This window comes from Jaculus jaculus, chromosome 5, assembly GCF_020740685.1.
Source record: "Jaculus jaculus isolate mJacJac1 chromosome 5, mJacJac1.mat.Y.cur, whole genome shotgun sequence".
Lineage (NCBI taxonomy): Eukaryota > Metazoa > Chordata > Mammalia > Rodentia > Dipodidae > Jaculus > Jaculus jaculus.
In genome coordinates, this window is record NC_059106.1 from 11595472 (window position 1) to 11615885 (window position 20414).

The following is a 20414-nucleotide window of genomic DNA, read 5'->3' on the forward strand; positions in this document are numbered from 1 at the left end:
GCCAGACCCCAAAGGCTACCTATGTGCTTCTGTTGATGGGATTCTGGAAGAGGAAGAACTAAAGGATGAAAAAAGCATCAGTGGTTGGGGGTGTGGAGGATGGTTGCCCATGAAGGTTTTACCCAAAGGCTTTGGCATTGTGATGGTCGGCCAAAGACACACTTCTCTCGACTTGGACTATGCTGTAGAGAGCAACTTGGCATACTAGAATCAACCTCCATGCTGAGGAAGTTCAGACACAGAGTGTGATCAATGAGCCATATTGCAAATATTTGACGTGTCACTGGAAGAAATTGGTTAAAAAAAATAAAAGGCACTGACCTAAAGCCTAAATAACTTACGCCTTCACTTGATACTCTAGCAGTAAAAAAGTTTATGCTGAGTCTCTAAGTCCAGCAACTGTATGTTACTTTCAGACTTAGAGATCCTGAAGTCACATGCATAAAAGAGCTGAACACATTTACAAATGAGAGATTTTTATATCAAAAAGCAGTTAAACTGGGTGTGGTGGCACACGTCTTTAATCCCAGCACTCTGGAGGCCAAGGTAGAGGGATCACCATGAGTTTGAGGCCACCCTGAGACTCCATAGTGAATTCCAGGTCAGCCTGGACCAGAGTGAGACCCTACGTCAAGAAACCAAAAAAAAAGAAAAGCAGTTAACAGTGACGGGAATGTTAGACACATCCTGTGGGCCTGGATGGGGTTCACAAGCTAGTTATCTCTGCTAGTAAACAGACCATAAAGCATGTTTATGATTTGGTACACATGAGGGTTCCCTGTCCAAGCGTGTAGTGGCTCCAGGGACAGCAAACACATTTAGCTCCCAGATCTTGGTTTCCATCACTTGTCCAGTAAGTGGGACCAAGGCTTCCTGAAGAAATGCCTGATTCTAGAGTAAGGTAGGAACTGCAAGGTGAACCTAGAGCATACTATCAAAGTGCTTAAAGAAAAACACCAGGAGCTTGTCAAAAGGACTCCGTGCTGGGGCTCCTGGAGATAGCTCAGAGGTTAAAGGCATTTGTTTACAAAGCCTAACAGCCTGGGTTTGATTTCCCAGTACTTACATAAAGTCAGATGCACTAAGTGGTACATGCATCTAGAGTTTGTTTACAGTAGCAGAAGGCCCTGACACACCCATATTCACAGTCTGCCTCATTCTGTCTCAATTTTTTTTGGGGGGGACACAGTTTGAGGTAAATTCTCACTCTAGCTTAGGCTGACCTGGAATTCACTATGTAGTCTCAGGATGGACTCGAACTCATGGTGGTCCTCCTACCTCTGCCTCCTGAGTGCTGAGATTGAAATCATAAGCCACCACACCCGGCTTTCAAATAAAGGACACTGCAGGGCTGGAGAGATGGCTTAGTGGTTAAGGCCTTAGAACTCATGTAGCCATACAAAAGTGCACAGTGCTGCATGTGCGCCTCAAGGGGGCGCAGATGTCAAGCTTATTCACAGCAGGCTGAAGGTGCTAGTGCATCCAGTCTCAAAAAATAAAAGAGGGACTTCCAGTCAAGATGGCGTCCACCTAACCACACCTCACCTCCCAGGGAAGGAAAGATGGATGCAGAACCTGAGGAGAGAGTCAGCCCATCACGTCTCACTGGGGCCCCAGCTGAAACCAGAGTGAATGGTGAAGTGAGCAAGAGTGCTGCTTTCTTGGTGAACCTGGTACCAGCACAAGGGTGAAGGAGATAGACACTGAGGAAGGTCAGCCGAGGCTACAGTGAGACCCTGATGGCCTCTCTAATATGACTTATTGAAAGGGACCCAAACATAGTGAATTTCCTTGGTAGATGGCTCTAAGTGGTTACCATTGAATAATGAAGTCATTTAATATTTTTAAAAATCAAGAATGCAGTAAAACACACTTGAGTTTCTTTCTCCCTCAGTAAGAATTTAAGGAATCACTCAACTTCTGGGTTCATGTTTACAGTCCTTTGAAACAGTCTAGCCATTATTGGATGTTTGCGAACATATAACAACATGCATGGTTATGGCCCACGACGTGGCTTTAAGCCTATGACCTGCAGTAAGGAACTTTACGGTGGTACTGACTCACCTCGCCAAACCTGTCTCCGCAGCAGAAATACAGAGGCGGCGGCAAGCAGCAGGGGAGCGGGGCCGCCTCCACAGAGCCTCCCGCAGCCTCTCCAGCTTCCCAGGACACAGAGCCAGAGGCTCCACTACCAGCTGCTTCCCTTCTATTAGCACTGCCCGCCCCGACAACACTGGTTTCTAGGAAAGCATTACCATTTTAACGCTTTATTTCCACAACTGCTCAAAATATTTTAAGAGGCATTACAACTTAAAAAGTTTATTAAAGGAGTTATCTTTTAAGGCACATGAAAAAGTTTTGGTATTACCTCACAAGGAAGGAGAAATACAAGTCATCCTGGTGCATCTCAGAATCTATTTCATCAGTCCATAAAGTATGGAAGATGGGGTTTCCGCAGCAGCCCGTGGGTGAGGTGGACTTTAGACGGCAGGCTCCGCACGCCCAAGCAGCTGCTGCCGCGTATACTCCCAGATCAGCAGGGCCCCGCTCACGTGCACGTTCAGAGAACGGATGATGCCCTGCTGGGGAATCTCCACACATACGTCCAAGTGTTGGATCAGGTTGGCTGGGATTCCCTCCCGCTCATTTCTGCACAGGAGAGATGGGAAGACGTGTTAGCTTCCCTATCATACACTGGGGGTAGAAATGGAGCCCAACCTCGCTAGGTGTGTTGAGAGCCTGCTGGAGCTGGCTGTGCGTGTGCGTGTGGGTCCTGACCGGTCCCTCTGCTATGGAAGCATGGTGGAGTGAGCCCGCCCCTCCACCACAGTGAGGCTTCCCTGGCATCTGAAGTAAGTAACCCTGTCTGTCCACGAGGCGCTGCGGTCGGTGTTTGTCCCAGCGGTGAGAAGGTAGCATCCACAGCCAAACACATTCCCAACGGAGCGACATCCCAGGCCACGTTACAGGTTACAAAGTAAACTAGAGGGAGGCAGGGTGCCTAGCATACCCAAGGCCCTCAGCTGATCTCTAGCAAAAACAAAAAACTTGACGGGTTGGTGAAATGGCTTGGTGGGTTAAAACCTTGCCCCTCAAGCATGAAGACCAGAGTTCAGATCCCCAGCTCTCACATAAAGGCTGGGTGGGCGCGGAAGCACCTGTAACCCACGGAGTAGAGTGGGGGAGGGCAGTCCCGAGGGCAGGCTGGGTAGCCAGATGAGCCACACGTGAGCGCTGGGTTCAAGTGAGAGAGTACTTCAGTGAAAAGTGGCGAACAATGGAGGAAGACACGACATCAACCCTGGCCCACACATGCCCACACATATGAACATGTGCCTATGCAAAATAAGAAAACCAACCACAACACAGATGAAATTTTAATAGATATTTAGAAAAGGGAACTCTCTTTTTCATAGATGTCCTGAACATTGTGGGAGACAGATTAATAGATGAAATAAATCCATGGTTCTAGGAAATAAATAAGACATATGGTCAAGAGACCATAACTGCATGGTCACAGCTGGGGAGCTAGCTCAGTTGGTAAAGTATGAGGTCCTGAGCTCAATCCCGCACCCACATAAAGATGCCAGCTGTGATGCGGCCTGTAACCCAGCGCTGGGAGGCAGAGGCGGCGGCTCCCAGGCACTCGCTGACCAGCCAGCCCACCTTGACGGGTGGGCACCAGGCCAAAAAAGAGACCTTGCCACAGAAAGAAAGTGGACCACATTCCTGAGTGTGACACCCAAAGCTGTCTGCACACATGTATCTGTATGTGCACACACATGCAAGCAAACAGGAAAACATCTTCAGGCTAATTCTTGGTTTCCCTCACTGCCTTGGCCAGGTGAGATAGAAGAACCAAGGGGTTCCCATGAGTACACATCAACAGGAAGGCATGGGCGTGACCACAGAAGTCTAGTTAGGTTGTAAAATGTTAGCATCTTCTAAATTGGGGCTCAGAGAACCGAGCAGAGCATCCTCTCACCCCAACAGCAGCAGCGACTTCTCAGGAAAGCGGAACTGGGCCAGGTCTGAGCTTTGGGCCGTCTGCTCCACTCCAATGACTGTGTAGCCATCTGCTTTTCGCTGCTGCAGATAATCCACCAACTGAGCTGGTTTCACCTAAATATTCATGTAAAAAAAGAGCAGATCATCAGGGATAGCTCTAAAATCAGTTAAATAACTTACTTCAGCAGCTCCACTGAGAGCCTTAGGACACAGAAGCAAGGTGGCAGTAAAATAGCCAGGGCGGCCGAGTTACCACAATGAGGAGAAAGCCCGGGGCTCAGCCCTGATCAGTCATCTCTGCCACAGCCACTAGGGCTCCCGGAATACTGCAAGGACTGAGCCTGTGGTGGTTTGATCAGGTGTCCCCCAAAAACTTAGAGGTGTTCTGAATGCTAGGTTCCCAGCTGATGAAGATTTGGGAATTAACGCCTCCTGGAGGCAGTGTGTTGTTGGGGGTGGGCTGATGGGTGTTACAGCAAGTTTCCCCTTGCCAGTATCTGGCACACACTCCTGTTGCTATTGTCCACCTTATGTTGGCCAGGAGGTGATGTCCACCCTCTGCTCATGCCATCATTTTTCCCTTCTATCTTGGAGCTTCCCCTCAAGCTTATAAGCCAAAATAAACCTCTTTTTCCCAGAAGCTTCTCTTGGTTGGGTGATTTCTACCAGCAATGTGAACCTGACTGCAACAGTAAAGTGGTACTGAGAAGTGGGATTGCTGCTAGACACCTGACTGTGTGGCTCTGGCCTCTTGGAGCTGATTTTCAAGAGGAAAGTGGAAGAATTTGAAACCTTGGCCTAAGAGATGCCTTGCTGTAAGTACTGCATGCTCATATAAATGTATATAAATATAAATGTATAAATAAATCAAAAGAAAAGTGGAATACATGATTCTGAAAAGGGTGCTGCCCCACTGAAGATTTCTATCAAGGAAACTGAAATAGACAGGGCTACATTGTACTTTGAAGTATTATTATTTTTTAATTTTCTTTTTCTGTGGGGGAGGAGGGTTGAGGTAGGGTTTCTTCTCTAGCTCAGGCTGACTTGGAATTCATTATGTTGTCTGAGGGTGACCTTGAATTCTCGGCTATCCTCCTACCTCTGCCTCCCAAGTGCTGGGATTAAAGGTGTGTGCCACCCCGCCCAGCCCTGAAGTATTATTTTTAATAAGCTACTTTCCACCTACCTCCACCAGAGGAAGCCACTGTTCTGCTGAGACACTGAGATGTTGAAACTGTTTGTCACCAACACACTGGAGATTGCCCAAAACAAGCACCGAGGCTCCGAACACCTCACAGGTCCGGCACAGCCCTGCACAGAGCAGTCGGGATTACCAAGTACCCCACCCCCTGCGCCATTTTTAAGGGAGCTAGCAGGAAGGCAACGGCTTTACCTCCTAAATTGGTTGGCTTGTCAATGAGCGAGGCCACCACTATCAGCCCACCAGTGGACTTTCCCAGCCTGGAGGCTCGCTCCTGACATGGCAGCTCCAGGTCGGCCTCGGGAGCAGCGGCTCGCCAGGGGATGATCTTCCTCTGGACATCGGCCCACTCAGGCCGGCTGTCTGCTTCACCGGGGGCGGAGCCTGTGCGGGAAGACCAAAGCCGCCGCGTCCGTGAACAGTGTCAACTCTGCCTTCTCATGCGAGGCTGGGACCCAACACTGGACCAGAAGCAGCGGAGGGGAATTTCCGAGTTTCTAAAAGCACTTTCTTGGCTGGTTTCCGTCAAAGAAAGAGGACCGGTGGAAGAGGAGCTTCGGAAGAGGGCCAGGGCTCTGAAGAGAGCAAGGGAGGCTTGGCTGGGCAGAGCTGGACCTGCCCGGATGTGGGTAGAGGGCCACCTGACAGCACCCAGAAGGACCAAAGCGAAGAGCTTTGCATTATCGCGCATGGGGCAGGGACAGACAGTTCAGAGTTTGGTCCTTTTGAAAACGCGTGCCTTTCCAGAAATAGTCACGGAAGAGCCATGAAAACCAACTCATGATTTAAAAGGAAAGAGAAGTCTTCCACTTTATACAGGGTTATGGCAAAATGAACTTTTAATAACAGTCCTGGTCAAGGGTCCTGGAGCAACAGGCACTAACACACTAACACGTGCTGTGCAAGTGTGAGGACCTGAGTCAGCTCTCCACACCGTGACAACAGCACACGTGGCCGCGTGCACCTCTACTCCCCACGGCAAGCTGGCTAGCTGTCTAGCTGCACCAGTGAGCTCTGCGGTGAAGAAGACCCGATCGCACAAAATAGGATGGAGCACAATTAAGGAAGACACCTGGTATCAACCTCTGGCTTCTACACACACGGCATACATACACTCATGTACACCTTCACACATAACACACATACACGTACACCTTCACACATAACACACACACATGTACACCTTCACACATAACACATACACACATATACCTTCACACATAACACACACACACACACATACGCATGCAAACCTTCAAACATAAGAACACACACTTACATGCACATACATGTACTCCACACATACAATCTACCCTTCCCTTTCTTTTCTTTTCTCAAAGCAAAGAGGCCCCAGGTCATTGGAAAAGCAACATTCTCAACTACTTGTTCAAGGACTAACATCAGCCAATCTCAGCTAGTGAGCCAAAGATAGTGAAGGTGCCCTTTACCTCTGTCCTGCTGGGCCCAGTCCCCTGGACTCAGCTCACAAAGTGCGGTCCTAGAGAGGTACCACTGGGACTGGGTGTCACAGGGGATTTCGGTGAAGCTGGCAAATTTGCTGAGGGCAATCCACTCCTCTTCAGAGACTCCCGAGAGCCGCGGGAGGCTATAGAATATGGTCTGTAAGAAAATCACAGAGTCTAAGTATTTTCCTTCAAAAACAGCAAAGAAATATGTGGCAGGTTAATAGTGCTACTTAATTGTTATCACTGGTGTTTCTTCATGCCCGTATCAACTTTATCATACACTTTCACATCCTGTAGACGTCACATCTGCTTTAAGATACGCAGGGGAGCCAGGCGTGGTGACACACACCTTTAATCCAGCACTCAGGAGGCAGAGATAGGAGGATCGCAGTGACTTCGAGGCCACCCTGAGACTACATAGTGAATTCCAAGTCAGTCTGGGCTAGAGTGAGACCCTACCTCACAAAACCAAAAAAAAAAAAAAAAAAAAAAGCAGGGGTTTGTGGGTTCCTGGATTCTTGTTCTGGGGGGAGCCCAAAGGCATCCAGGCAAGGGGGGGTGCATGAGGAGAGAAACACTCCCAGGAGAAAGTTGAACAGCTCTCTTAGTTTATTGTCAGTGAAATGGGTTTATAAGCATCTGAGGGTGGGGGGAGGACCATAAGGGGACTGGACATACCAAGTTCATTTCTAATGTCTAATTAGCATATGGGGACATTCATTCCAGCACGTAGGCAATGGCAGGGGGGTCAGGTGGTCTAGGGTCTCCAGAGGATGGGCTGTGTGAAGGCTGAGGAGTTTCCTAGGCAACTGGCCAAAGGTCACAGGGTTATGGGCAGAGCCTAAATTCAGGAGTGCGGGGCTTGGAGAGGAAGTGGCCTCCTGTAGCCTGGGGGTCCTAAGCCATGCCTGGCAGCTCAGGCCCCTCTCCTGAAGGCTCCAGCCTGTGCCTGGCAGTGCCCGAGAAGGTTTCATTTAGAGAATCCCTGAGAAGAGACACTGGTATGAAAGCAACTTCCTAACAGCCAGACAACTCCACGAGCAAGGAAGCACGGCTGACAGCCTGTCTCTTACTCAACGGCACTGCAGAGCCAGAACCTGGGCTCCGGCAGACAGCGCAGCCCGCGGCCTTTCTCAGCTTCAGCTCTCTCCCACGCGCGAGGAGGATGAGCCGAGATCGGGCTGAAACGGCAGGGGCTGAGGCTGAGATGGCGGCTCTGTGTGGACTGGCTTCAGCTCCACAATGCCATGCACAAAGTGGGGCACGCATCTGGGGTTCATCAGCAGTGACAAGAGGCCTTGACGCGCCCATACTCTCTCACAAATATACTAATAAAAACACACGGGGAGGGCCAGGGTCCACAACCTGCAGAAACACCATGCAGCTCCGCAGCCCGCCTTTCTGTTCTTCCCTCAAGAGCAGCCAGCGTGGACAGGGATGTGAGGGTGAAGCCCGGGAAACACGCAATGCTTAACTCAGAATAGCACACACGTCTTGACGGACGGCTTTAGGCATATGTGGTTTTCTTCATGCTAGCCACACGTGTGCAAACCTCAAGTGGCGTAATGATGGCAATGAGTTTATTAGATGGGTGCTAAGCACAGCCCAGATGCAAAGGCGCAGCACAGCGAGTGACAGTCTGTGACAGCGAACTCCTTCACCACTGCATGCGCACTGCCTGACTCAAGTATGGAACAGGTGAGAGTGAGGCAGGAGGGGCCACGGTGAGGGAAAGAGGCAGTGAGGGACTCGCTGCCCAGGAACTAAAGAGCCACAGAGCTCTCCAGCAAGGCATCAAACAGCTCACTCTGGGGGCCAAGGAACACAGCAGAGCTAAAGTATCTGCAGACCCCTAAGATGTCTTGTCCTGACAGAAACCACACTGGTGGTGTATCAGAAACAAACCTACACCGAGGTCCTGTGGTGCATGCCCACAGCACGCAGCTGCTTTCTCAAGACAACTTAGTCCACGATGAAAACTACAGTGTGCGTGCGGTGGCTATGGCAACCCACTCCTTCAAGATCCTCAGAGGAGAAGCCCTAGGCAGATTGCTTTCATTCAAAGGCAGAACATAGTTTCTGAGTAGAATTGAAAAAAATGGCTGGGCGTGATGGCACGCGCCTTTAATCCCAGCACTGGGGAGGCAGAGATAGGAGGATCTGTGAGAGTTCGAGGCCACCCTGAGACTACACAGTAAATTCCAGGTCAGCCTGGGCTAGAGTGAGACCCTACCTCAAAAAAAAAAAAAAAAAAAAAAGAAGAAAGCTTCATGATCAACTTAATTTTAATAATTTACATATCAGCAATTTATATCAACTATAGAAAGTAGGTTTATGGTTCATAAAATCATATTAGTACAAACCAAGAACCATTTACCATACAATTTTTATTTCCCAGAACCTAAAAACCAGAGACAACCCCCCCCCCCCCGAAAAAAGCTATTAACAAGACTAGACCTTTTTGTTTTTCATCAATAAGGGGCTTCAGGACAATAAAATCTCACCTGCACACATGTTCCCACTTCCTTTTAGAAATCTGTTCTGAATTCTGTTTAGAGTTAATTATTCCCTTCCAAGGTTTACAAGCCAGACGCTGCCAGAGATGGAAAGTGAGAATGACTAGCCAGTTGTCACTGCCAAAGAGAGAAACGCAAGCAAGCCATCTGCGTGAAGTGACAAAATCAGAGAACTTTGCTGAGTCAAGGGGACAACTGTAAACAGGAAGGGAGTGAGCCTCATTCTGAACCCCTCACAGCCAGCACGGCCTCGGTGGCCTGTACCGACGAGGCTGCCGCTTACCTCCAGACAAAGATCCTGCAGCGGGTGAAATGTGGCAAAGAAGAAATGCTCCTGGACGCGCTGCCAGTTCCTCCGGGCGTTCCTGCAGAAGAGCGGGCAGTGAGCCTCCAACCTCAGCAAAGCAGCACTGGTGATCTTCAAGGGGGTCTGCCCAATTTAGGGAGTGGGTAAGCGGGTGACTTTTACCCTAGCTTTGCACATCCAGGTCTCCAACATCAACGCACTGTTTGTTGTTTGTGTGGTGTGGAGGGCTGAACCCAGCCTTGCGTATGCTGAGTTCACTACCACTCCCCAAGCAGCTTAGACTGGCTGGCCACCGGCCTCTAGGAGTCCATCTATCTCCACCTCCACATCAATGGGATGATAGACCCCAGGGACCTAACTCAGGTGCCGTGCATGGGAGACACTTTACCCAGTGAACCTTCTGAGACAAGGTCCCACTTGGCCCAGGCTGGCCTGGAACTCACTATGTTGCTCAAGTTGGCCTTGAACTCCTCCTGATTTTCTTGTCTCCACTTCCCAAGTGCTGGGATTACAAGCCTAGGACAGCCCCCCCCCCCATGTTTAATCCCAGCATTCAGAGGGCTGAGGCAGGAGGACTGCCAGGTGTACTTAACAGTCCAGGTCATCCTTGGTTACATAGAAAGTTCAAGGCCAGCCTGGGATAAATGAACCCTTGTTTCAAATAAAAAGACAAGGGTTTGAACTGGGCATAGTGTCATGTGAAAAAATACATAAATAAAAATAAAATAAAGGATGGAAGCTGAAGAGTAGGAAATGCCACTCTGGAATAATCATTAAGCGATACAGCAAAGTGTTACCTGTGGCCCTAGGCCTGACTAAGCGCTCTCTGCCCAGCATGGTGGGACAGTGATGCCCAAAAGAGCCATGAGCTCAGTCCCCCAACAACTCCCCCTCCCGGGACCTCCAGGCTCTGCTGGAGGGACAGAAGCCACAAGATGTCCTCACCCTGCACCGTGCATGCTCTCCACCTGGCCGAGACTGCCCTCGATGATGGCCGTCCACGTGTCACAGTCTTCAACGTGCAAGGCTTTACACAGGTGCCAGGCTTTCTTGAGGGCCACCAGGGCGTAGAGCCGCACACTGAAGTTGTGGCTGACACACCACTGCAGGGCAACGGTGACGGCCTGCTTCAGCGGCGGCCTCTGCAAAGGCAAGGAGACGCGGCTTGCGGGGGCGGACAGCGGCTCGGGCTTACTTCATGGAGGAATGGTAAATGAGGAGAAGGCCCATCTCACTGGCACAGCCGTGGGCTTCCTCTCCCTTCCTGGGCCAGTCAGCTCAGTAGAACCTCCAACAGTCCCAGGGAAACGATTCCCCAGACTCCTGGTTTTTATTACTGTTCTAGGCAGGCTTGGGTGACGTCATCTGTTAGGCTAACCTGACACATCTACAAGGTTCTTATGACATGACTGAGGCTAAAATACCTGCCAGGGCCCCGCTGCTGGTGAAGTGCCCACCCTCCTCCTCCTCTTAGTGCTAGGCTCCTGACCTCCCCACTGGTGACCTTGGGCCACACAGCACTGAGCAATGACCACAAAACAAGTAAGTGGGGAGAAGAGAGGCCTGGGGAAGTGGCCTAGTGGTCAAGGACTTGCTGGGGTTGACTCCATCCCCAGCACCGTGTGCCTGAGATCCCAGTGCTGGGGTGGTAGAGACAGGAGCCGCTCTGGGACTTGCTCACAAGCTAGTCTAGCCCACTTGCTGAGCTCCGGGTTCAGTAAGAGATCCAGTCTCAAGACATAAGGTAGAAAGTGATGGAGGATGACCCTTGAGGTTGACTTTGCATCTCCACACATGTGCACCCATACACACATGACTCTCTTACATACATGTGCATGCAAACATAAGAAATGAATTTAATTAAATTTTTAAAAGTAGAGGGAAAGCCGGGCATGGTGGCGCACGCCTTTAATCCCAGCACTCAGGAGGCAAAGGTAGGAGGATCGCCGTGAATTCGAGGCCACCCTGAGACTACAGAATGAATTCCAGGTCATCCTAGACCAGAATGAGACTCTACCTCAAAACAAAAAAACAAAAAAAAAAAAAAAATGTAGAGGGAAGCCGGGCATGATAGAGCACAACTTTAATTGCAGCTCTTGGGAGACAGAAGTAGGAGGATCACTTTGAGTTTAAGGCCACCTGGAAACTACAAAGTGAATTCCAGTTCAGCATGGGCCAGAGTGAGACCCTACCTCGGAAAAAAAAAAAAAAAAAAAAGTACAGGGAATAAGGCCAAGCACATACCTGTCAACCAGCACATGGGAGGAGGCAGCAACCAGCCTCAGCAACATAGTGAGTTTGAGGCTAACCTGAGTTACTTTAGAGCTTGTCCCCAAAAAGTGCTGTAACTCACCACTTGGGGGGTGGAGGCAGGAAGGTCATCCTGGGCTACATGGCACCTCTGAAAATAGCCTGGATCCACTACAAGACCTTGCCTTAAAAAGCAAAAATCAATGGACATGGTGGCACCAACCTTTAACCCCAGCACTTGGGAAGCTGAGGTAGGAGGATCACTGTGTGTCTGAGGTCAGCCTGAGACTACGTAGTGGATTCCAATCCAGCCTGGGCTACAAGTGAGACCCTACCTCAAAAAACCAAAACAAACAAACAAGAGCAACAATCAAGAAGCATAATAATAGTAAACTGCTCTGTGGTCTTGTCCTGTGAACCTGTCCTCTGAAATCACACAGCTCAGCAAGAACAATGCTGCAGGCCTGTAATCCCAGCACACGGGACTGAGGCAGCGACAGGGGGCTACAAAGTAAGACCCTGCCTCAAAAATAATTAAATTAAAATAACAGATCAATAGGTATTAAAATAATGTAGCTCAGCAGATATGAAAGGTCACAGAAGACACACACTGATGTGGAAACCAGGGAGACCAAACTTATTTATTTCAGCTTTTAAATACACAGTTCCTTTTTTCTCTTTTGCTTGTGTGAATGTAGCGTGTGTGGCGAGTGCACGTGCACGTGCCCCGCAGTGCCCCATGTGCTCGCCTGCAGCGGCCGTAGGGTCAGGTCAGGTGTCCACCCGTCACCCTCCTGCCCGCTCATGTGGATCAGGGTCTCCTGCTGACACTGGGGCCTGCTGGTTTTCACAAGCCCCCATCTCCGCTCCCGCCTAGGGCACGGAGGTTAGGGGTGCGTGCAGCCACACCCAGCTCTTTTACGTGGCATCTGGAGATTCAAACTCAGGCCCCACAAGGCCCCATGCTTGCTGTGCAGGAAGCACACTTAGCCACTGAGCCATCTCCCCACCATGACGGCTTTTTAAATGTGTGTATGTGTGCAAGACTGTGCGTGCAGATGTGCACGGACATCTGTGTGTGTGCAGCTGACAGCACTCCATGGCCGCACCGTTGAGAGCCTCCCAGTTAGCTTCTAGTGACTGACAGCAGCCATGTGCACAGCGTGATCATGCCAACAGCACATGGAACTCTCCGGAAGGGTAGAGCACAGACAAAAGCAAGCCTTTCTTCCATGCCTTCACTCGACATGTCACCAACACCCATCCATGGCCCGTCTTGCCACTACTGAGCTGTTGGAGACACCATGTGCAGGCACACGACCCACCGCAGTTACACCACGTGCACAGTCCAGCCTCGCGGCAGGTGAAGTCAGGGCCCATCCAGGGAGGTGGAGGCGGGGTGCGGCCGGGGATGGAGCATGAGTCTCCAGCTCTCAAGAAGGGAGGGAAGCAGAAAAGAGCCAGGACATGTGGAGCTCTAGGTGACCCTCCCGTAAGTTTGTCTGCATGGTTGCTGATTAAATAACTCTATTCAGGCAGGGAATACACTCGGGAGGATGAGGTAGGAGGATCACAGTGAGTCTGAGGCCAGCCTGGGACTACAGAGTGAGTTCTAGGTCAGCCTGGGCTACAGTGAGACCCTGCCTCCAAAAAAAGTAAAAGTTAAAACCATTTACACCAACATGAGTCACACTCTGATGCACCATGGGTTGGGGGGTACTTAGTGTCTGTAAGGAGGGACCCCACACTATGTTTGACTCTGACACGGTGCAGGCAGGGAGAAAAAGGGGGAAAGTGTAAAGTGTACAAGAAAGAGCACTCTACATTGTAAAGCCTGGCACACAGATTTATTCCTTTTCAGAAATCAACGTCCATAAACTCTTCTTGCAAATTAATTGAACTCACCTTTTCTGGAATATTCTGAATAATGATGTCCAAATGTGCTAAAACAGATAAAAACGTGCAAATGCTTGTTTTAACTTTCTCTTCACCCTGGGAGAGGACGAGACACAGGCATGTTCATTCTGGGTTTATGAGGACGGGAGACAGGAGACAGCCTCCTCCCCACAGGAGCCTGGTCCAGGCCGTGTGAGGCACAGGGCTGGATGCCCGAAAGGAGAGGAGCTCTCTGCAGCCAAAGGTGACTAGGGTGAGTGACCCCTCGTATACTGAAGTGCAACGGAGGGAGAACCCAGGACCTCTCTCTTTATTGGAATGTGACAATATTCAAATAAAAATCACAACCTAGTCAAGATGAACTGCAAGAATTTGTCTCCTAATTAACTCAGAGACCTGTGGCTGAAAATCTGATAACATTTAACTGAAAGGCGAAAATAAGCACCAACAGAAAACCACCTCCTACTGCAGGTGAAACCATTTCCTGGTCTCAAACAGCATTAAGAAGAAAACGTCCGGGCGGGGGCGGGCGAAGGCTCGGCAGACAAAGCCCTCGCAGCCCGAGCTGGAATAACCAGTGTGACCTCCAGGCCCCTTGGAAAAGCTGCACGCCATGGCGGGCTTCTCTCACCCCAGCATGTTGATGCTGACGCTATGAGATGAGGTGGAGGCAGGAGAATTTTCCAAAAGCTCACGGTGAGCACAGCAAAAAATAGCAGACAAGAATCCAGAGAATCTGAGCACCTGAGAGGCTGAGGCAGGAGGATTACCGTGAGTTCATGGCCAGCCTGAGCTACAGAGTGAGTTCCAGGTCAACCTGGACTAGAGTGAGACACTACCCTCAAAATACCAATAAATAAATAAATAAAATAAAAATAAAGCCAGCTGGTATGCACTTTTAATCCCAGCACTAGAGAGGCAGAGGTAGGAGGATCACTGTGAGTTCGAGGCCACCATGAGACTACATAGTGAATTCCAGGTCAGCCTGGACCAGAGAGACCCTACCTCCAAAAACCAAACAATAAAACAAAATAAAATAAGATAGAAAAGAGATTACTTGGAAAGAAGGCACTGAGTGGAGGAGGGATTTGGGAGGGGGAAGAAGGGGTGTTTGGAGGGGACTGTGATCATGATGCATTGTCTAAATTTATGAAAGTTTCACTAAAAAGATAAAAATAAGAAAGACAATGAAAAGAAAGAAAGAGAAGGAGGAAAGAAAAAGAAACCGTGCCTCAAACGACGTGGACAGATGAGGAGAACGATAAGTTGTTCCCTGGCCGTGGCATGCGTGTACCTGTCTTCACAAATATACACAAACATGTGAAATAAGAAAATCTCCTTTACTTACGTAAGAAAAACAGTCCCAGAACTTTGGAAGAAACTGAGGGAATTTATGAAGCATCAATATGATAATCCATTCTATGAAATACTTTACGGAAGCTTGATTGTTAGTGAAACCAGCCTGGAAAATCCTGTCAATAATTCCACTCAAGAAGTTCTGAGGAGAAAAATTCACAAATTATTAATATGCTATTACTTTTGAATTTTAAAAAAAGTCCCAATTTTAAAAAGGGTTAGTTTTACCTGAGGTAATTTATTAATCTACCCTGTTCATTCACAGACCTGAGGTAGTGCAGCCTGACAGAGGATGCATCCTGACTACCATGTGCTTTGACATCAGTCTGTGAGGGAGGTTTTTATCTTCTGTGTTTTTATGAGGAAAGAGAAAGATACAGAGAAGTCGAATCATTTTTTCCCAGAGCTATATACTCATTCATTAGCGAGATCTGTATGCATGTCTTATGAAACCTTTGGAACCTGGGCCACTGGGACGCAGAGGTCTGGAAGGGAAAGAAACTGCCTTTCCAGCCGGTGCACACAGCTGCCCGATCTCAGCCTCACAGCCTCCTGCTGCTCCCTGACCACACCTTCCCTGCTCACCCACATTTCTCTTCGCAATTGGACTTCTGCCTGAGTGAGGAAGCATATGTAAGAAGTGGGTAAAAAACGTTATATAAGCGTATTTTTAAAATAGTACCTTTTATATTTCTTTACTTTAAAGAAAAAATGAGTCTTAAAGGAGCCTCTTGGTAGAACATGAGCATAGGAGCTCTCTTTTTTTGGTGCCTATGAGGTGTGCACATGCATCTTGTGTTTGTGGTCGTGCGTGTGTGTGTGTGGTGTGTGTGTGTGTAGGCTGGAAGGCACTCTTGGGAGTCTCCTCTTCCTCAGTTAATCTTCACCTGATTCTTTAAGATAAGCTCTCTCACTGAACCTAGAGCTCACTGATTAGGCTAGAAGGGCTGGCCAGCGAGTCCCAGGGATCCTCCTGTCTCTGCCTCCCCAGCACAGGGACTATAGGCACACACCATCAAACCAGGCTTTCATTTGGGTACTGTGGATCCAAATGCAGGTCCTCCTGCTTGTGTGGCAAGCCCTTTAGCTAATGAACCACCTGCTGGCCTTCAAAGAGGCTTATTTTAATCCCTGAACTGTTCCAAAACTCTGCAGTTACATTTTCTAATCAAATAGCATATAATATTTTAACACTTAAAATATTGGAGGGTCTGGGCTGGAGAGATGGCTTAGCGGTTAAGCGCTTGCCTGTGAAGCCTAAGGACCCTGGTTCGAGGCTCAATTCCCCAGTACCCACGCTAGCCAGATGCACAAGGGGTGCATGCGTCTGGAGTTCATTTGCAGTGGCTGGAAGCCCTGGCGTGCCCATTATCTCTCTCTGCTTCTCTCTCTCTCTCTCTCTCTCTCTCTCTCTGTCACTCTCAAATAAATAAATAAAAATTTAAAAAAATGAAAAAATATTGGCGGATCTAAGAACACTTGCTGCACAAGATGAGAATCCACGTTTTATCCCCAGCACCTGTGCAGAGAGCTGGGCATGGCTGTGCAAGCCTATAACCTCAGTACTGATGGGGTGGAGACAGGAGAATCACTAGGACCCACTGGTCAATCAGTCCAACCGAAGAAGAGGAAGATCCACTCTGCCTCAGGAAAAAATAAGATGGAACAGCTATAAAGGAGGATACCCAATGTCTTCTCTTAGCTTCCACACACATGTGCACAGGCCATACACACACATACATGTGCATACACCACACATACTACATTCACAACAACAACAAAAAAATCCATGGAGAAAAACATCGAGTGCAGTAATACCTCTCCGTAACTCTCACTTTATGCACTAGAGTGAAATTTTAAGATTAACTTCCAACTTAAAAAAATGCACCCATTTGTACAGAAGAGCTCATGCCCGTGAAGGGCTCTGCTCACGCGGAGGGAGCGGGTCGGAGCAGCAGCAGTACCTGGTCAAAGGTGGGGAAGAGGACGAGCAGAGTCTGCCATGCCCGGTTCTTCACGCGGTGCTGCACGGAGTTCTCGTGGTAGCGAGTCCTGGTCTTGGACACCGCCTCTTCCTGCAGGGGGAGGTGGGAATCGCGTTGGCCCCCACTGCTCTGCTGAGCAACGGGAACAGAAGTGGCGACAACTCCAACGCAGGCACCGGGGACTCAAGGCCTCTCTGGTCTACTGGGGCCAAGAATGCTGGCTGGTGCCGTGCCTTCTCTAGACACAAGGGGGCACCACTAAGCCCTTCATCATTAGCAGACAGCTCTTCCGGCTTTTAAAGGCTTGTGTTGCCTAGAACCAGACAACCAGCCTTTTTTCTTTTTGGAGAGAGAGAGAAAGAAAAAACGGACATGCCAGGGTCTCTTGTGGCTGCAAATGAACTGCAGACTCTGTATGTGACTTTATGTGGGGCCTGGGAATGGAAAACAGACACATTTGACCACTGCGCCACCTCTCCAGTTTTTTTCTTCAAACTTTTCACTGACAACCTCTATACATATTCACAAAGTACCCTGATCATAATCCCGTCCCATCATCCCCTTTCCAAACAGTCCTTCTACTTTGAAGCCTTTAGTTTTAAGCACATCTTCATGCTTTATTTTAATAAGAGATACTTAGAAAAAAAAATTTTTTTTAGAGAGAAAGGGAGGGTGAAAGAACTGGCAACCAAGGCCTCAGCCACTGCAATCGAACTCTACATGCTTGCGCCACCTACTGGGCATGTGCGTCCTTGCACTTGCCTCACCTTTGTGTGTCTGGCTTACATAGGATCTGGAGAGAGATGGAACACAGGTCCTTAGGCTTCATAGGCAAGTGCCTTAACCTCTAAGCCATCTCTCCAACCCTATTTAGAAAAATATTATGTCACAACATGATGTGGTAACACAGAAACACTGGACAGACTCAAAACTCACCAAAACAGAAAATAAGAAGAGAGCTCAATACCAAAGGAGATCTCTAACACACCCTGCAAGGCTCAGGGAAGAGGGGGCAGAAAGAATGTAAGAGCCACGGGCTGAGAAGGCCTACTGTGGGGTACTGCCTTCTGACATGGACAGACTGACTGGTGCATTCATGACCCCACAGTGGTTACAGATTTCCCCCACAAGACCAGCACTGTTCTGAACCCATAAATACTTTGAAGGAAAAATCCTCCACTTCTGGGGATTCTATAGTTACCTTAGAAATGAAGAAAAGTGCACAGGGCCAGGGTTCTGAGAATCCAGAAACCCTGCAGCCAGCTAGAGGCAGTTACAGACGACTCCTCTCCAACAGCTCCGGGTAGCTCACCTTGTTCTTTACTGAGAACTCTCAATAAACAATCAACCAGCCCAGGGCCCTCTCAGTTATAGGGTTAGATGGCCCCAACATAACCACCATCCTGAATTCAGCCTTCTAATGAGTTAGTTTCCCATTTTCAGGGTACCTTTGCGTGTTGATGCTTTCTTGCTTATAGTAAAAGTTGCTATTTCTGTCTTTGCTCTCTGAATACTGTTTAATAAAGCTTATTATATACACTCCGCATACCAGCCTTGTGGATTGTCTTGTGGCCTGGAAATAATGAATTCCTTCCCACAGAGCTCCCCGAGAGCAGAACAGTACGCTCTCCCATCTCAGCCGTAATACAGAGGACAGAAGGAGAAAAGGAATAAGACAACAGAGGGAAGACCACCTTGAATGAGGAGGGCCCTTGGTAGAATGGTGGCAGGGGAGAGGGGACAAAAGAAGACAGCCTGATGGGAATATAACCAAATTACAGTATGTTCATATATTAAAGATTAAAGTTCCAAATGAAAAAATGTTTCAGAGATGAGGAGATGGCTCAGGGTTAAAGACACTTGCTTTCAGGGCCTGCAGGGCCTGGGTTCAATTTCTCAGTACCCACATAAGGCCAAATGCACAAAGAGGTGCATACATCTGAAGTTCATTTGCAGTGGTGAGAGACCCTGGAATGCCACAATTTTTTCCAAAGTAAAAGAAAGTACTTACCTTATCTAATAGCTTGACTGCTAGATCTTCTATAAATAACTTGTGGGAGGTATCTGAGCCATCCAACAAACACAGGAATTTGACAGCACAAATTCTCACATAACATTCTTCTCTTTTAGCACTGGAAAATATAAAATGATAATCTAGGCTAAAATGTTTTATTTGTTTTGAGGTAAGGTCTCACTGTAGCCCAGGCTGAACTGGAACTCAATGTGTAGCGCCCCAGGCTGGTCTACTCCCAATGATTCTCCTAACTCAAACTCCTAAGTGCTGGGATTAAAGGTATGCACACCCCGCTCACTAACATGTTTTGAAAAATTTTTTAAAGTTATTGTTATTTCCAAAATGCTATCACAAATGTCAAGTCCTCCCAGAGATGAAGCAGGTCCATGCTTCATGCAATCCTTTTTGTTTAGGGTCGACAGCAACAGAAAACACGTGAAGGAGACCATGGGCAGGGTGCGCACAAGCTCACCCAGAGCTGAGGGCGAGGTGCCCCACTGCTCCTGTCTGCGAGGCTTCCTCTGGGGAGGGCAGACGCCAGCTAGGGAAAGGACCAGGAAGCTCTGCTCATTCTCTACCATATGGCCCGGGGCACTCGGATGGGCAGGATCCTGTGTTCCACATCTGCCCCAGAGCCCGTTTTCTCAGCATTTCCAAATGGTTGTCTTTCCACATTTCATTTTAACTGTTAAAAATGTTAAAATGTCACTGTAGTGCAACACTAAAGAATGTATCCAGTGGAAAACAGTGCTTGGCAACCATGCACTGGAAAATTTCACTTTTATTGCTCTGCTATTTCAGCCAAGAAAACAAAAATTAAAAACAATTAATGATGGCACTAATGGACAGAATCAAAGAAAAGTGACAGAAGTTTCTGCACCTATCACAGCCAACACTGTCATATCCATTCCCAATAACCACTTGCACAGGCACAGCTCTGTTATCTTTAGACACACACTCATGGGGGAAGGGGACTTCAGGGGACAGCCCTGCCCTGCTTCTGGTGTCTCTGCTTCCTGGTCCTCTAAGGTGAGAAGTCACACTCAGCCTTCTGCTACCATGGCATGAGCAGGGCCCGCTGCATGACGGGCTGTGTGGCCTCAATCTGGAGCCAAAATATGGCCCTCATCCCTTCTCATCAGGCACTCAATCAGTGAAAGACAGTAACTAAGACAGTGGATTAGAGGTCACTAACAAACACACCAAATCTGGGATATAATGTTAAATATGGACATCTCACGGCAAAACAGAAAACCAACCACACTCACTTTTCCATAATGACATTGGCTGCACAGCTGTGTCCAAGATTTTCTATGAAGGTCTGAACATCCTGGATGAGTCTTTCCGGGAAGAAATATGAAAAAGAAAAAATAAATTAAATAGATGGGAAAAAATGAAAGGTCCAAAGTTAACTG

At 48.5% G+C, this 20414-nt stretch overlaps 1 protein-coding gene across 3 annotated transcripts in view; it reads right to left on the reverse strand.

The window, feature by feature from the left end:
- Positions 1-2303: 2303 nt before the first annotated feature.
- Positions 2304-20414, reverse strand: part of Tarbp1 (TAR (HIV-1) RNA binding protein 1) — a 62092-nt gene continuing 43981 nt past the window's right edge. Inside the window, exons 19-30 of one of the 3 annotated variants that reach the window (XM_045150373.1) lie at positions 20268-20339; positions 18997-19117; positions 16965-17075; positions 14993-15142; positions 13654-13740; positions 10444-10640; positions 9475-9556; positions 6658-6829; positions 5402-5593; positions 5195-5319; positions 3986-4122; positions 2304-2649 (exon numbers count right to left, since the gene is read on the reverse strand). In XM_045150373.1, the coding sequence (XP_045006308.1) occupies positions 2481-2649; positions 3986-4122; positions 5195-5319; positions 5402-5593; positions 6658-6829; positions 9475-9556; positions 10444-10640; positions 13654-13740; positions 14993-15142; positions 16965-17075; positions 18997-19117; positions 20268-20339 (1615 nt within the window). In that variant the 3' untranslated portion in view covers positions 2304-2480. Of the gene's footprint in view, positions 2650-3985; positions 4123-5194; positions 5320-5401; positions 5594-6657; positions 6830-9179; positions 9339-9474; positions 9557-10443; positions 10641-13653; positions 13741-14992; positions 15143-16964; positions 17076-18996; positions 19118-20267; positions 20340-20414 lie in introns of those variants that run through there. The other 2 variants (XR_006637215.1, XR_006637214.1) reach the window with 2 other exon arrangements.